At 42.2% G+C, this 17,567-nt stretch overlaps 1 protein-coding gene across 3 annotated transcripts in view; it reads left to right on the forward strand.

Moving 5' to 3' along the window:
- Nucleotides 1–17,567, forward strand: part of Pxk (PX domain containing serine/threonine kinase like) — an 82,363-nt gene that overhangs the window by 57,628 nt on the left and 7,168 nt on the right. The window contains exons 9-17 of one of the 3 annotated variants that reach the window (XM_042680197.1): nucleotides 322–423; nucleotides 1,994–2,155; nucleotides 2,531–2,648; nucleotides 3,771–3,849; nucleotides 6,106–6,154; nucleotides 9,540–9,617; nucleotides 10,210–10,296; nucleotides 10,744–10,813; nucleotides 14,672–14,734. In XM_042680197.1, coding sequence (XP_042536131.1) covers nucleotides 322–423; nucleotides 1,994–2,155; nucleotides 2,531–2,648; nucleotides 3,771–3,849; nucleotides 6,106–6,154; nucleotides 9,540–9,617; nucleotides 10,210–10,296; nucleotides 10,744–10,813; nucleotides 14,672–14,734 — 808 coding nt within the window. Of the gene's footprint in view, nucleotides 1–321; nucleotides 424–1,993; nucleotides 2,156–2,530; nucleotides 2,649–3,770; nucleotides 3,850–6,105; nucleotides 6,155–9,539; nucleotides 9,618–10,209; nucleotides 10,297–10,743; nucleotides 10,814–14,671; nucleotides 14,740–17,567 lie in introns of those variants that run through there. The other 2 variants (XM_042680198.1, XM_042680199.1) reach the window with 2 other exon arrangements.

The raw sequence follows: 17,567 nt of genomic DNA on the forward strand, positions 1-17,567 counted from the left end.
GCCTTTTCAGGAAGTTCAGGTGCAGGTATTAGCTTCCTGCTGCTGCTTTTTTCTTCTTCCTCTTTTTTTTTTTTGGGTCCGGTCGTGGGGCCTGAACTCTGGGCCTGGGCACTGTCCCTCAGCTCTTCAGCTCAAGGTTAGCACTCTACCACTTGAGCCACATTACCACTTCCGGCTTTTTTCTTTTTGCTTATGTGGTGCTGAGGAATCGAACCCAGGGCCTCAGGCATGCAAGGCAAGCGGCCTACCACTGAGCCACCTTCCCAGCCTCTCCTACTGCTTTCTTATATATTCTTTTTGTTGTTTTGTTTCTTTCCAAAGTCAAAACCAAAGGACCCTTTCCTAAAGAAGTACTGCAACCCTAAGAAGATTCAGGGCCTTGAACTCCATCAGATAAAAACATATGGACGACAAATATTAGAAGTAAGTAATTTTTAAGTTACAGTGTAATTTTATCCAGAACCACATATTCCTTAGGGTAAAGACCTCGAAATTACTAGCATCATCTGATTACTTGTAAATTGATAGCATTGTCTTATTTTCTTCCAGCAAGCCAATGTTAAATGAAGGTGGCAGTAATTTAGATCTTAAAAATTCCAAAAGCTTTAATTATTGGAATTTGTTCTCTAATTTTTAAGAACTTTATTATTTAGATGCCAGCTTCTGTATTATTTGGTTGATCTCTATCTCTGTGCGTGGATTTTCTGATATGAACACACATGCGTGCACGCACGAGTGTGCACGCGCACACACACACACGTATGGCTCTCTTACAGAAGTATAATCAGCAATGAAAGACTTTCTCATTGGGGCTGGAGTGTGTGATTTGTATGCACGAAGCCTTGGATTTGATTCCCAGCACCAAGAAAGAGAGAAAGAGAAAGCAAGTCTTTTCCACAGCATCTTCTAACTTATATTCTCTAGTTTTCTTGAATTTATGCAACTCTTGTGAATAAGAATGTAAGCCTTTCCAAGCACTGGTGGTTCATATCTGTAATCCTGGCTACTCAGGAGACTTGAGATCTGAGGATTGTGGTTCAAAGACAGCTCGGGAAGGGAAGTCTTAAGACTTTTAATCACCAAAATACTGGCAGTAGAACTGTGCTCAAGTGGTAGAGCACTCACTAGCCTTGCACAAAAAAGCTCAGGGATGGCACCCAGGCCCTGAGTTCAAGCCCCAGGACCAGTATTCTATCCCCCGCCCCCCAATCTTAGTTTTCAGCATAACCACTTTTATACACATATACTAGTAATAATACATTTTGTATAAGGTAAAGAAATTTTAAAGTAGCAACTTGGAAGAGAAACTGTGACAGTTGCTTCTAGTTCTGGAAGGCACAGCACTGCCTGTAACTGTTTTACCACAGGACTTTGCAGGCTGTGTTGAGGCTTGAGGCATCCCTATTACTGGCAATCGAAAAGCTTGCTTCTTTTTGTGATAGCATGTTGTATATTTCCATTAATAAGCAACTGAATATGTTCTGAGCAGAGATTAGACTAGGGATGTTTTCAGCTCCATGCCCTTATCTGAGTAACTGGCAGAAGCACTGATCTGATTGCTTTACTTGTCAATGCAAGAAAATCAAGAGATCTGACCTATGGAGATCACATCAGAGGCTCTGCAGAACCTTTTGGCTTCCAAGCTGTGCTCTCAGACCTGCTTCTGTATTCTTTATAAAAGAGGAAGCTTGGTGTTACATCTGACAGTCTCACAGCCAGAAAATATTCAGCAGCACTCCCTTTTCCAAAGGAAGTGACAGAGTGACATTTTTTTAAACCAGCTGTCTCCTCAGTAGTGAGTTTGATTTTGTTTCAAAATATATTAACTTGTTTTATACTTAGAATTGGACCTCTTACATGATGAATGATGAACATACCACTTACCACAAAACTATGTACCCAGTCAAAAACATTTTTTAAAGCAACCAAGCTCAACATACCTTATATTTGAATGAGTTATGGGGGAAATATAACCTTGCATATTTGTAAATAGGTACTAAAGTTTCTACATGACAAGGGATTCCCTTATGGACATCTTCATGCTTCCAATGTGATGCTAGATGGGGACACTTGCCGGCTGCTAGACCTTGAGAATTCCCTATTGGGCCTTCCTTCCTACTACCGATCCTACTTCACACAATTCAGGAAAATCAATGTAAGTTGTTCAAGTAATGAGGCAGTAGATTGTCATCATGGCAGGACCCATGATCTGCCCATGTGCACTAAGCAGTAAAACATATAATTGGGGTAGGCCTTGCTCATTGACGCAATTTCTCCCATAGGGCTTTGCTGGATCTTCAGGAGGCTAAGTTGAAATAGTGGGTGGGACAAGAAAGGGAATAGAATCATTGATTAGAAAACTGTGAAGGATAGGACCACAAATGTTAACTTTCATAAAATACATTTTGGAGTTGTGCTGGGAGTGGGGCTACCCCTGGACCTAGTTTGTCAGTGCAAGCCATGGGTGGGGACAGTGGGGATCACAAAAACAAACTGCAGAATATATAGCACTGTTCTCTTTCTTCTACAGACATTGGAAAGTGTAGATGTCCACTGCTTTGGCCACTTACTGTATGAAATGACATATGGGCGACCACCAGATTCAGTGCCTGTGGATTCCTTTCCTCCTGCACCATCCATGGCAGTGGGTCAGTAATGGGCTTAGTAGAGTCTTCTGGCCCTCTTTCTGGAGTCCAGAAACCAGGGTCAAAGAAAGAACCAGAAGTTGCCATCCTCCACAGGCAGAAATACACTTCAGTGAAAGTTCAGATGGTTTGTCCATTGTTGAACTATCTAAAACTGGGGGAACTTTTTGGAAAATGCATTGTAATTTTGGAAGTAGGAGTATATAAAGAGAAATAATGGCCCACATTAATCTTAATTAGAAGCAGAAGGCAGGTCCAGGCAATTTGTTGCCAGTGTTAAAGACCTGGCAGGTGTCAGGAGCCACACCAAAATGAAGTGGAACTTGGAAGGAACACAAGAGCCATGGCTAGAAGGCTGATAGTAAGAACCCAACAGGCCCAGCCAGGTGTGAAGACTCTCAAATGGCATTCAGGAGCTCCCCAGCATTGTGGTGCTGAGGAACACCAGAGGCCAAGTGGGAAGCACCTTAGGGATAGAGGCATAGGAACCAGTACAGACTTCCAGAGAGCCCCCATCCTCTCACCCAGCCCAGGACTTGCCACTGTGCTTAGAATATATTCAAGTCAACACTCCTCTAAGTATCACTGTGTCAAATGAGACAATTCTAGAGACCCAGATTCAGCTTTGTGCAGAGTTTGAGGAGCTGAAATTGCACATTGACCTGTGGGTAATAGACTCTAGCTGCATTTCTTTTTATCATCCAAGGTATTAGATGATAAGGTATCAACAGTTAGCATTTTGTGTGCTAGTTTAAATTTAAAGCAGACAATCAACAAAATGTCTCTCAAGTTCAGAACTTTTGCCTCTATAGTTAGTGGTAACTTCTCTGTTAAGAGAACAATTTTGTGAATGGTGTCTTAAATCCTTCCTCCAATTACCTTTGAAATTACTCAGCTTTCTGTTACCATGTGGTTTCTGAGGCATTTCTTTTGAGTGGTTAGTAACACCAGTGTGCCAATATCTCCTTGCCCCCACGTTTGCCATCTGTCTGTGTGTGAAGAGTTTTGATAACTGTCCTGATCAGCCTACAGACAGTTGTTGCAAAGTGGTGTCAAACTTTTCATCACCAAGTGAATCTGCCAGTGTGTTCTGTGGAACTAAAATGTGTATCTGTTCATTTTAAGTGGCCGTGTTGGAGTCTACGCTGTCTTGTGAAGCCTGTAAAAATGGCATGCCTACCATCTCCCGGCTCTTACAGATGCCGTAAGTCAATCATATACATTGCTTGTAGTCTTGAAAATTGTGTTCAACATGGACTGTTATGCCCCCAGGGTCTGGTGCCATAGTGAAGATGCAGAGTTTAAGTGATCTCGCTGATGGTCACTTGCAGTATGATGCCATGACCCTGTCTGTGTGACCTCTGCTGTTAGTCTGATTCCTTTCTTGAACATTAGTGCTCTTTTCCTGTGTGTCCCTCCTCTATTGTCAGCATTGTGTGAGTGAGTGTGTGAGTGTGTGTGTGTGTGTGTGTGTGTGTGTGTGTGTGTGTGTGTGTGTGTACATGTGGCGCTCCCACCTTAGGAAGCATGAAAGAGATAGGAGGGCTCTATCCCATGCCTGTCCTTGTTGACCCTGCTCTAGCTGCCACTTGGCCACTAGCTGTGGATAGTTCACAGGTGGTACTGCCCTTGAGGAGGAGGAGGACTCAGTGTGTTTCAGGACTCTTATTCCTATCTTTGTTCATTTTTTCCCTTGGATAATGTTTATTAAATCTAGCATGTGCCAAGCCCTTTGCTAGCTGCTTTGCACTGCCAAGACATTCTCCTGTCAACTAAGATAGGTGATATGGTGCATTGGGGCCTTACCTTCAGGTACATTTTCATGGAGAGATACTGAGAGCTTGAGGACTCAGACAGACCTGTGAGTAGATTCCAGCATCCCTGCTACCTGGGAGACCTTGGGCAAGTAGACCTCTGGGAGTAATTTCCAGGTACTGGAGGCTTTGTCTGTGTAACAGACACACTCAGGAAACACTAACAGCTGCAAACAAGGCATAGATCAGAATGTAGGTAACTCCAGGTTCCTTGTCCATTCTTGCCTCAAGTGTTTAGAGAGGGCCTAATGTAGGCCATGTGCTACTCTATACCCTGAGGAGACTAATGAACAGAGGAAGATACTAGCCCTTGCCCCATGGGTGTGACATAGTAATATTCCATGGACACTCAAATATCTGCCTCCAAACCAACAGCCATTAATAATGAAATTATGGAATGGTGGATCCACTTTGGAAAACAAGAGTGTCTACATAGACTTTTGAAACAAAATGCATTTGTATAGTCTATGTACAGAATTGTGCTCCCTTCTCCAAAGCTCTTTCATTTTTCTCTTCATCTTCCAGTTCTAATGGAAGTCCATATATTTTTGTCTTTACATAGGTCTTTCTTTAAGCCTTTCTGTGGGCTTTTAGCCTTCTAAACAACCCGGAGAGAGGTGTGACTGCTCAATTAAGATCTCTTATCTGGAAGTAAATAATCTGGCCAGGACTCTAGGGGAAAGGAGAGCTTGTCATTTCTGAATTTCTTGTCTTTTTCAAAGCAAAGAATAGTGAATAGGGAAGTGGAGCTGTGGCTCAAAGTGGTAGAGTGCTAGTCTTGAGTAAAAGTGCCTAGGACCTCACAACTGACAAGAAAAAAAAAAAGAATAGCACACAGCCACTGGTGCACTGTTTAAGCAACCATTCTAGCTAACGCAGTTTGGAATTCCTCATGCTATTGTTTATAATGACATACCTTTGAAGAAAGAACTGATACACTTTAGAAGCTGCTGTTTTTGAAAATGAAGCATGATGAGCACTGGGAAGAAATTAATTTTTCTCTTATACTTTAATGGGGACAATTATTTTCTATTTACTTGAGCATTTTTACTTTAGATTTCTAGAATACATTTCTAGAATAAATTTTGTTCTCTTGTGAGAAAAAAAAAAAAGAACAATTTGGTTTAAAAATATTTCCTCAGCCAGGTGCTAGTGGCTCATGCCTGTAATCCTAGCTATTCAGGAGATGAGATCTGAGGATCTCAGTTCAAAGCCAGCCCAGGCAGGAAAGTCTGTGAGACTCTTATCTCCAATAAACCACTCAGAAAAACTGGAAGTGATGCTGTGGCTCAAATGGTAGAGTGCTAGCCTTGAGCTGAATTGCTGAGGAACAGTACCCAGGCCCCATGACCAACAAAAAATAAAAAAGCTCAATATTTTTGCAAATTGATATTTTAAAAATACTTCCATATTTTCAAGTATTCTATTGCCTCATAGTGGGGAAATAAAATAACTCTGGGCACTCAGCTTGCCCAGTCCTTTGGTAACACCTTTGTGGAATAAGTGTGTGTGTGGAGGGGGGCTTTATTGGGAGACACAGAGTGATGGATATGGTGGGAAAAAGGAGGCCTAGTGACTAGTAGTTTCTCAGTCTATTTGGGGAGTACAGCTGGCTTAAGGAAGTGGTTTGTTTCTTTTCTTTACAGATTATTCAGTGATGTTTTATTAAGGACTTCAGAAAAGCCACAGTTTAAGGTAAACAATACCATATTTTTTGTTTGTAATGTGAAAAGTTGGCTTATTTTTAGTCAAAAATAAATAAATGAATAAAACAGTAGTAAAAATTTGGAAATGATTTATTCTACAATCAGGGATAAAAATTTTTTTAATTAAAAATATTTTAAAAATTATTTTAATAAAAGTGAAATATATAAAAGATGTGGTTATAATGGAAATTTTTAAGCCAAGGTTTAAGCTAAGGTTAAGAAAAATAGGATATCAAGTACAGGATGTAAACCACAAGTCTGTGTCAAGAGAAGCCCTATGGGGAGCAATGGTATTATGTCGTGGGAAGAACATGGGCTTTGTTTCTGAAAAACCAGAGTGATGCCTTGCTTTGCTCTTCATTATCTACAGCAGAGCTTGTTAAACATGACATTTGACATTTGGGGCCACATAATGCTTTGCTGTGCACTGCAGGGTGTGATGTAGCCCTGGCCTCTCATTAGTCCCTTAACTCTTCCCCACTGTGGCATCGAAAAAGCCTCTGTACATTCCAGGGCAAGTTGAGATCCACTTTGCATAAGTACTTTGTTTTTGAGTCTCATAGTTGTGTGTCCAATAACAGCAGTCTGTTGTTATTGGTCAGATGATCAAATCATCTCCATGAGCTCCTGACTCAGGGCTGCTCACCAGTGTGAAGTCAGTACTGACGGAGGGGTGGAGTGAAAGGTAGTTCTCTCTCCACTCTGAAGTCCCGATGAGGAAAAGACAGGAAACCACAAACACAAGGAGAAACAAAGGTGGAGTGGGCTGAGAAGAGTGTACAGGTGAGAGACACTGTCATCTGTCCTATTTACCAGTTAGAGGGGCTCTGGCAATAACTGCTTCTTTGGATCTGAAGTAGAGGAAGTTTTTAAAAATTGGTTTCTTCACTGAAACTTCTTAGGAAATGTACTCATTTAGCCTTGACAAAAAATAAGTACTCCCCAAGACTTGACATTCTAGTGTTGGGGATTCAGGTATTAGTATTTGACCTGGCTCTTCCCCTAAGCCAGAGGGGAAAACCAGTATGGTTTCATTATAGCAAAAATAACAGGATTTTTAAATGAACATTAATATATCTCTTCTTTCTTTTCCTTCCTTCCTTCCTTCCTCTCTCTCTCTCTCTCTCTCTCTTTTCTTTCTCTCTCTCTTTCTTTCTCTCTTTCTTTCTTCTTGCTTGCTTGCTTGCTTTCTTCTTTCTTTTTTGGCTAGTCCTGGGGCTTGAACTCAGGGCCTAGGCACTGTCCCTGAGCTTCTTTTGCTCCAAGCTAGCACTTTACCACTTGAGCCACAGCATCACTTCTGGCTTTTTCTGTTTATGTGGTATTGAGGAATCGAACCCAGGGCTTCATGCATGCTAGGCAAGCACACTACCACTAAGCCACATTCCCAGTGATGAACATTAATTTCTTGTATGTGCACTGATTCTCTGGAAAGATACTAGTGACATAGTACTAGTGACATTCGTTACCACCATGAAGAGTTTAAGGCAGGAGACTTTTCACTGTGTATATTTCTTTTTCTTTTTATGGTGTGGTACTGGGAGTTGAACTCATAGCCTCACACTTGTTAGGCTGGTGCTGTACCACTTGAACATGCCTCAAGCCTTGCTTTACTCCTCCCACCACCAACCAGTCCATGCCCAGACTGGCATGGACTAGGAACCTCCTATGTACCCTTCCCACATAGCTGGGATCACAGGCACATACCATCATGCTCATTGTTTGTTGAGAAGGCAGAGAGGGGTATCTCATTAACTTTTTGCCCATCGTTGGCCTTGAACCACAATACTGGAAATTCCAAATAACTTCTGCATCTGGCACATTTTGGGTTTTGAGCCAGGTCCCTATATTAACTATTCAAGACTAATTTAAATTTAAATTTTTAGAAGAATAATAAAGACAAGCTGGTTGTCAGTGAGTCATTCTACTCAGGAGGCTCATATCTAAGGCTTGCAGTTTGAAGCCAGTCTGGGCAGGAAAGTCTATGAGACTCTTATTTACAGCTGACTTCCAAACAAGCTAAAGTTGAGCTGCAATCAAGTGATAGAGTACAGACTTTGAGCACAAATTCTCAGGGATGGTGTCCAGGCCCAGGATCGGCACAAAAATAAATAGGAAATAAAAAAGAATAATAAAGACAGTTGAACTTGATCTGATGTCTGTTTTCTGGATTCCTCATGGTTTGAAAGCTGAGACATGGAAGGTTATTACTCAAAGCCAGTCCAGGCAGAAAAGTCTGGGAGATAGCATCTCCAGTTAATCAGGAAAAAGTCAGAAATGGAGCTGTAGCTCAAGTGGTAGAGTGGTAGCCTTGAGCAAGAAAGCTCAGGGACAGTGCCCAGGCTCTGAGTTCAAGCCCCAGGACTGGCACACGCACCAAGTATCATTGACACATATGATATTATGAAATCTCTCTCCTGTGTTTTCCTTTAAGAATTTTAGTTTCAGGTCTTACATTTTGGTCTTAAAGTTTTGAACCCATTTTGATATTAGGCTTTGTTCTTGCTAGGCAGGTACTCTGTCATTTGAACTGCCCCAAGCTTGGATCCAATTTTATATATGTTATTATATTCATATTTTGTATTCATATTTTATATTCCTTTGCACGTGATTATCCAATGTTACCAGAATTACTTATTGAAGAGACTGCTTTTTGTGTTGTGGATTCTTTACACCCATGTCAAAGGTCCTTTGACCATATATTTCTGGGCTCTATTCTGTTTCATTGGTCTGGGTATCTCTCATTATGAAAGTAACTGTTTGTTTGCTTGTTTTTTGTTTTTGCTGGTTGTGGGCCTGAACTCTGGGCCTGGGTGCTGTCCCTCAGCTCTTCAGCTCAAGGCTAGTGCTCTACTACTCAAGCCACAGCGCCATTTCCGGCGTTTTCTACTTATATGGTGCTGAGGAATTGAACCTAGGGCTTCATGCATGCAAGGCAAGCACTCTACCACTGAGCCACCTTCCCAGCCCCAGGATTTTTTTTTTTTTTTCTGGTCCAATTGCTTGAACTCTGGGTCTAGGTGCTGTCTTTTTGCTGAATTTTTGAATTGCAAGCCTCAGATCTCAGCCTCCTGAATAGCTAGGATTACAGGCATGAGTTACTGGTGCCCAGTAAAACACAGTGTTTTAACTACCATAGCTGTGTAATAAATTTTGAAATCAAGACATGTAAGATCTGCAACATTGCTTTCCTTCATGTTCATTATTCAAAATGCTAGAGGGGTGAGTATGGCTGGGATAGGATCTGAGTGGACAGTTTAAGTGGTTTTATTTCAGAGGACCTCCCCCTAGTATCTGGCTGTTCATCAGTGTTTCTAGGACTTAGAATTCCCCTTTACTTCCTGGAGTAGACCATATTCTTTTTCGACTTTCAGATTCCCACAAAGTTAAAAGAGGCATTGAGAACTGCCAAAGAATGTATAGAAAAGAGACTAATTGAAGAACAGAAACAGGTAAATTGCCCATTGCCATTCTTTCCGTAGTATTTACTGTGATTGATTTTTTTTTAATGTGGTATTAGGGTTCAAACTCGGCCTCATGCTTCATAGGCAGATGCTTTTACCATTTGAACCATGCCCCTAGCCCCTGTGATTGACTTTTAACTAATTTCTCACCCCATAAGTTTTTAGTACATACTCTCAACTTGGTTCTGGGTTATATGCTATGACATGGAGCTGAATTCTTTGCAGTCCAGCCCTCAAGCACCTCAGTCTGCATGGAAATACACACATGCAGAAAGAGTGGTCATTCTTTATGACCCAAATGCTGGGTAGTGGTGGTTGGCAGTTCCTATTGTGAAGATACTGGGAATACATTCTTCTGAAAAAGAAGGCAAGGAAGAGTGAAGAGAGTGCAAAAAGTCTTCATCCCTTTGATTACTCTTCTCCCAGACATCCAGACCTGAGCGGGGAGGCAGATAAGCTAAGAAAGACTTTTTTAATCCCCAGAATTTGATGGGACCAAACATATTGGAGAAGATTTTCATTAGGAAACTACCTTATGTTGGGTTCTTTTACATTTGTGGGAAATTGTGGTCTCTTAAAGATTCACCAGCATCGAAGACTGACAAGAGCTCAGTCACACCATGGGTCTGAAGAAGAAAGAAAAAAGAGAAAGATTTTAGCTCGAAAGGTAAGCCTAATGTCCTTAAACTTTTTGAATGGTTTTTATGAATTCTCCATTAATTTCTTTGTGTGAAAAAAGTTCTAGGCTAATGGTGCACATTTAATGACAGATTTGGTGTTATATCTTCCTGAAAACTAAAAGTATTTCCAGATGACTGGATTGTAGCTTTTTAAAAAGCCACACAATATCAGCAGAGCAATGGACCATATAGTTTTCTGGCTTGCTGGGCTCATTATGGTATAATATAATTGGAAGAAATGATTGGCTGGAGATGATCAAGTCAGCATTCCTGGTTTTCCCCTTTTAGTTTTGGCTTGTGGCTTCTTCACTGTATTAAGTTATGGGTCCAAATACGATGTTGTCTGTAGCTAGTTTAACTGGAAAAGTTTTTGCTCTAATTCTCAGCTTCAGAGTGTTTATTCTTTTCTCTCCCCGCCCCCTTTAATTTTAAAGAAGTCTAAACGATCTGCTATTGAAAATAGTGAAGAACATTCAGCAAAGTACAACAACTCCAATAATTCAGGTAACTGGTTATATGTTGTAGTGGGATCCAAGATCTAGAGGTCAGGGTCAGTAGTCTGTAGTTGGTCCAGAGGTTTTGGGTTCTGGTGGGAAGAGATTCAGCAGTAGTGATGAATGCAGAGAACAAAAGAACTCTGTTCCTAGTGAAGGATTATGACAGCAGTCATAGGTTCAGGAAAGAAGTGTTGGAGCCACTCTTACAGCCCTCATGATTGATTTTGAGGTTGTTAGGTAGCTTTGCTTTCTCACTGATGGGTAGAATCAATCAACCAAAGACACAGGAGAAAAAACCCACCTGATTGAAAATATAAGGCTTCCTGTTTTTTTTCAGGAGAGTCTGATTAACTGAAATGATTCCCAGTCTTGCCCTCTGTTCTGGAACTCAACATGGTGGGAGAATTTGCCCCAGAGTGGATTAAAGAAAGGGCTCAGGGTATTTGAGGATGGCAGGAAGCAGCATTCCAAAAAGTCACAATGGGACAAAGGGATGCCATTGATCAAGATGCATCATACTCATAACCTGAGTACAACTAATAATTAAAACATTTTTAAATGTTAAAAAGGTGGTACGCAGAGCCTCTCCTGAGTTGTCAGTCCTCAGTGCCACTTCCAGCTGACCCTTATGTGGCCCTGATAGCTTTGGGTCTTACATGTACCCAACTTTTGACACCAAGGTCAGACTGGATGCCACTGAGGATCTTCTGTTTCTGTTAGTTTATGAATCTGTGAAGTTAGACACAGAGAATGGAAGCATTCATCAATGCAGGCAGCAGATCAGGCCTTGGGAGGCCTTGGGAAGGAGAGAATAGGAGTGTTGACTACACTTCCAAGTGGGAGAAGGACCTTGCAGAAAGGAAGAAACTGACAAATACAGAAAGTTAGCATTAAGAGCCCCACTGTTGCTAAGTGCCAGTGGCTCACACCTGTAATCTTAGCTACTAAGAAGGATGAGAGCTGAAGGTCACAGTTTGAAGCCAGACAAATCAGACTCTTTATCACCAATTAACTAGCAAAAAGCTGGAAGTGAAGGTATGGTTCAAGTGGTAGAGCACCAACCATGAGCATAAGCGAAAGGAGAATACAAGGTCCTGAGTTCGAGCTTTAGTACCAGTACAAACACACACATATACACAAAGCCCCACTGACAATGTCAAGTATAGAGGAAATTTCCTGGAGAAAGGAGTCGGGAAGGGCAGGTGAAGAGGCAGAGGTAGTTAAAAGTAGAAAGATCAAGTGCAATGGATCTGTAGTAGTCTCAGCTACTCTACAGGACTGAGACAAGAGATCTCTTGAGCCCCCAGAGATTGAGACAAGTCTGAGCAAATAAGGCCATACATTGAATAGTGGTAGCAAAAAAATTAAGAGGGTTTACAGGCCATGCCTCATTCTCCTGAGTGACAGGAGGAGACACTGAGAGACCCCTGAGGGTCTGAGTAGCCCCTGACTAGCCCCAGCTGGAGAATGCAAGTAGTGGGGCAGAGCTGGAAATGGGGGGATAAAAAACCACCATAGACTCCATAAGAGGGTAAGTCTCATGTTGATACCACTGCAAAGTCAGGCTGGAGGTGAGCTGAGGGATAGCTACAGTATGAAGAAGGGGAGGATGGTCCCTTGAGTACCAAGGTAGCCCCCGGGGATGGAAGCTGTTGTGGTTGGCAGGTAATTTCAGTTAGAAGTCTACTTTCTCCATGCTTGACGGGATGCATGTGATCTAGTCATTGTGTAGAGATTGTTATCAGTAGTCTGAGATTCATGTCTCCAATCAGCATGTCTGTCTGGCAATCATTCTGTCTGATAGTCGTTCTGTCTGGCAGCTAGTTCTTGATAAAGCAGAAAAGGCCTAACCCTATGCTCTCCACCTTCCAGGGGCCCTGCCTTCCTGTAGAGCTCTGTGCCACATGGAGCCCAAAGGGACACCAAAGATTCAAACACCATCATGCCATCAGTTAGTTTACAAAAGTTAAATAGTGTTGGTTGTGGTGGTTAGGTATATGGATTGCTTGCAAAACCCTATTAGAATAACAAGTTCAATCTTCTCGTTAAAATCTATTAGTAGTACAAAGCATGAAAATAACATTACGTTTCACCTCACTTTTTAGTAAAACATGTCATATTTTCTAGGGAACTTAGGGAATATTGCTATAATGGAAAGGCAGTAAGTTCAAGGCCAGGCGATGGTAGCTCACACCTGTAATCCTAGCTACTCAGGAGGCTCAGATCTGATCTTGTTTCAAAGCCAGCCTGGGCAGGAAAGTCTGTGAGATTCTTAATTCCAGTTAACCACCAAAATGTTGATGGTTCAAGTAGAGCTGTAGCTCAAATGGTAGAACAGTAGCCTTGGACAAAAAAGTTCAGGGATAGTGCTCAGGCCCTGAGTTCAAGCCCTAGGAACAGTGTACACACACATACACACAAAACAAAACTACAAAGATGGAGAACAAAGCTGGGCACTGGTGGCTCGCGCCTGTAATCCTAGCTACTTGGGAGGCTGAGATCTGAGGATTGCAGTTCAGAGTCAAACCAGGCAGAAAAATCCCAGTGAGACTCTTACCTCCAATTAACCACTCAAAACCCAGGAAGTGGAATTGTGGTAGAGCTGTGGTCTTGAGTAAAAGAGCTCTGGGACAGCGCCCAGGCCCTGAATTCAAGCCCCAGGACTAACAACAACAAAAAGGTAGCCAGTCGGGAGGGGAAGAGCAGTTTAATTAGGACATTGACCAATGTGCCTGGTATCCATAAAGCACTAGATGTCCTGTGGGTTCTGAGTAGAGTGATGGCTTGAGGGCTAACTAGAGTAGCTAGTAGTAGCTTCTCAGTGGTGTCTGACAGCAGTTCTCCCTTTGGGGGAAAGAGAGATGCCTGTCAGCTCAGGCAGTACCATGTGAGAAAGCTCTGGGTAACAACTCCAGAGGACCTCCACATGTGGAAAGGGCTTTCTATCTCCACAGAGGAAGCTTATGTAGGATCCTCTGTCTGTTCATGGCTACTTGCATGTCAGGCCAGAGGATATTTTCTAGGGACTTTTGAACTATAGAGAGATGCTGAGAACTTAGAGGAATATTTTAAATATAATAAGATTACCGGTCCTGGCAAAATTTGGGATTTTTACATTGTTTTATTTTAAGTAAGTGTATTTGCCAAATTTGACTTATTAAGAAAAGGCCTGGAGGGGCTGGGAAGGTGGCTCAGTGGTAGAGCACTTGCCTTGCATGCATGAGGCCCTGGGTTCGATTCCTCAGCACCACATAAGCAAAAAGAAAAAAGCCGGAAGTGGCTTTGTGGCTCAAGTGGTAGAGCGCTAGCCTTGAGCTGAAGAGCTGAGGAACAGTGCCCAGGCCCAGAGTTCTAGCCCTACGACCGGGCCCCCCCCCAAAAAAAAAAAAAAAAAAAAAGAAAGAAAGAAAGAAAAGGCCTGGAAAATCTATCGACTTCCTACCACTTGCTAATGAAATGGAACTTGTATAGAATAAGTAAGTAAATAAATATATACCATTCATGCATACACTTTGGATGGATTGATGCTTCCAAGAATGCTCACTTTCCCACCAGTATGCTCTGCATTTCACTATCCCCTGCACTGCTATGGCCACTGTCATCTGTCATTATCCTGGGGTAGGTTTGAGTTAGGAAAGGATGCTGCAGCCAGTGCTTAAGCCACTGGTTATACAAATTGGTCAGTCAGACCTAGAGGTCTGAGGACTTAAGTATAGTCTCTGAATTTTCTATCCTTTACCACATTGTTCCACATAGGCCCACATACGAGGCCAATGGAAAATTCCCAATCATGGATGTTTGCCCATGCCAATTTCCAAATGCATGTCTTTGATTCCCATGAGTGTTTCTGTGTGTTTTATCTTAGCAGGATCTGGGGCCAGCTCACCTCTCACATCCCCATCATCTCCGACTCCACCCTCTACAGCAGGTTAGTAATGGTATAAGGTGTCATTGTACCCTCCTCTCCACCAACAGAAAGAGCCACATTCTTCCTCTTCCTGCTATGGCGCAAGTGTTGCTAGGGTTGGATAGCACCAGCCTACTCTGGTAGGTCATGAGGAGTGCACCTTACCTGTAATGTAGGAACCTTACTTGTAATGTAGGAGAACTGGGCGGGGGGGGTGGGGGGGGGCTACACTTCCAGGCTTGGGGTTCATTGGGATGAACTGGTTTTAGAGCCATTAGCAACTCTCTGACCAAAACTTCATTTTGCTGAAAAGCTTCATTCATGTAAAACTTCTTAGGTCAGGTCCAGGGAGCTTTCTCCTTAGAGATTCCATCCATAATGTGGGTTTTTTTCTCAGATCAGAACTTGTGAGATGCCTAAGTGCTAGTTTTGCCATTCAGAAGTTATCAGCTGTTCTTGGAAGAGTTCTTGCCACTGTTTGAAAGGAGAGTCATTGGAAGGATTGGTATATGAGTTGATAGTACCATATCTTTAATGTTTGTGGTGGTGCCCACCATAATCATTGTTGGTCGTGTGGTTTGAACTCAGGGCCTGGGCACTGTTCCTGAGCTTTTATGCTCAAGGTTAGTACACTTCCGCTTTGAGCTACATCTCCACATCTGGTGTTTAGATGGTTAATTGGAGATAAGAGTCTCACAGACAGCCATTCCTGACCATTCTGGCTTTGAACTATGGTCCTTATAAGTAATTAGGATTACAGGCATGAGCCACTGATGCCCAGCTTCCACTGTGATTATCAGCTCTCAAAATCTTCTAGTTGACCCTCCTGAGAAAACAAGAAACAATCCAAGAGGGCTACTGTGAATTCTCTGCTTTTTCTAGTGGGCGTTTTCTAGCTGGCTAAAAGTAGTTACTTGTGGCTTATTGCAGAATGTTCTGGAGTCAGGGCTGGTTTTGCATAGTAGATTACCTGGTTCATGGGGACAGTGTTCTTGGGCCTGGTTTTGTCAGTTTTATAGGAAGCTCCCAAGTCTGTTTAGGCTAATCAGAAATTTCTGGAAATGAAAATTAAGGAAATTGGAGAAAATTGTAAGAAACCCTAAGATCTTACTTAGCAAGGAATTGACTGTTAAGTGTACAAAGCACCTTATTATGTGCATTAGATGTGCATTAGATGTTGTTCTGGGCAATTTAACAATAGTTTTTATCTTTAAAAGCCTTAATGAGGCTGAGTGATGGTGGCGTGCTCACACCTGTATCCTAACTACTCTGGAGGTTAAGATCTGAGGATCACTGTTCAAAGCCAGCCAGGGCTTGAAAGTCCTTGAGATTCTTATCTCCAATTAAGCACCAAAACAGCCAGAAGTGGAGCTATAGGTCAAGTAGTTGAGTACTAGCCTAGAAAAACAAAGCTCAAAGACAGCGCCTAAGCCGCTGGCACCAAAGAAAGAGAAAAAAAAGCCTTAGGGAATTCATGATCTATCTGATCTTTGGGTGAAATTCTCTAATTTACCTCTGCTTTGAATGGGGTTATCTCGCACAGTGTCACGTGGCTTGACTTTTAGAATGGAAGGAAAGGGGATCTTTTGCATTGGAAGTGCTTTGTGTAGGGGAATGGGAGTGGCAGGGAGTAACATTATGAATTTAATGGGCCCTATGGTGAAGGGAGCTTAGAAAATTTAGAAGGAAGACATCTCAGTGCCCAAACACAATGACTGATAGAGAAGATCGTAGCAAATAGTTGGCCCTTGGTTCTTTCTTTACTGTTTTGTTGGCATAATTATTGAACTTATTCCCACAGACTGTGTTCTGACCTCTGCTGGCCATTTCTTATAAGACATCTCATAAAAAACCTAATCTTTAGCATTTGACTATTAATCTAGCACCATAAACAGGGTAACCACAGTGAGCTTATTCACACATGATGTCTGTGGCTTGCCCAGGGATCATGTGTGGCCCCAAATTACAGAGATGACTTGACAAGGCCCTACCTTTCCAGCACCTTCAGAGCACCAAAATGACATAGTTCAGGCAAATGTTTTCTTTTAGGTCAATGGCTAGTAACATTTTCTTCCAGTAGATTCTCTTAAATAAAAGATCTTCACCTGAAAAACTAGTCCATCCAACCAGCAACATCTTGAGCTTTATTCTATGCAAAGCATCTGGGAATACCAGCTTGTAGTAGTGTCGTGATAACTGTATCAATGGGAGATACTCTACAGATCCTCATTGGTGGATTTACATAGGCTTGCTTTGCCTTCAGGGCCTCTTCTGGGTGGGCACGGGCCTATGGTGGCAGCTTATGGCTGGTTAGCCCTGCTTAGACTGGCTCCCTGCAGGAGAGGAAGGTCTTTCTTCCTGCATTTCTGCATGCTGTTCATCCTACTGCTGGAATCACATTTACTCCGATTTATGTCTGTACTTGTAGACCAACTTTATGGTTTTACATCAAGGACAGTGTCTTCCAGTTTTATGATAAAAAGCAGTTTTCAGAAATGAAGCCCTTGTTTTCAAGGGCTAGTGTTTAGAAGAATTCCTATGGAAGATAAATGTCTCAATCACAATTCAACTTGGGACTCGGGAGAACTACACCAGGGATTTGGAAACCTAAATTTAGGACCAGTGCTCACTGTTTCTGGAATCATAGGCAGGGCACTTAGCCTTCTCTGTGCTTCAGGTTTGCCATTAGCAAATGAGGATAATGGCAGTGCCTACCTTCTCAGTGAGCTTGTAGTACACTGTTAATTCCCCAGATCTTGAACAAACCAGTTTCCACAGAGGAATGAACGGGGTTACCTCCTATGTAAAGGGAAAAGAGCAGTGTTTAGTGAGAAGCATCTCCCAGTTCCTTCTA

The sequence above is a fragment of the Dipodomys spectabilis genome, unplaced genomic scaffold (assembly GCF_019054845.1).
Source record: "Dipodomys spectabilis isolate Male_0828 unplaced genomic scaffold, ASM1905484v1 ptg000054l, whole genome shotgun sequence".
In the NCBI taxonomy this organism is placed as follows: domain Eukaryota; kingdom Metazoa; phylum Chordata; class Mammalia; order Rodentia; family Heteromyidae; genus Dipodomys; species Dipodomys spectabilis.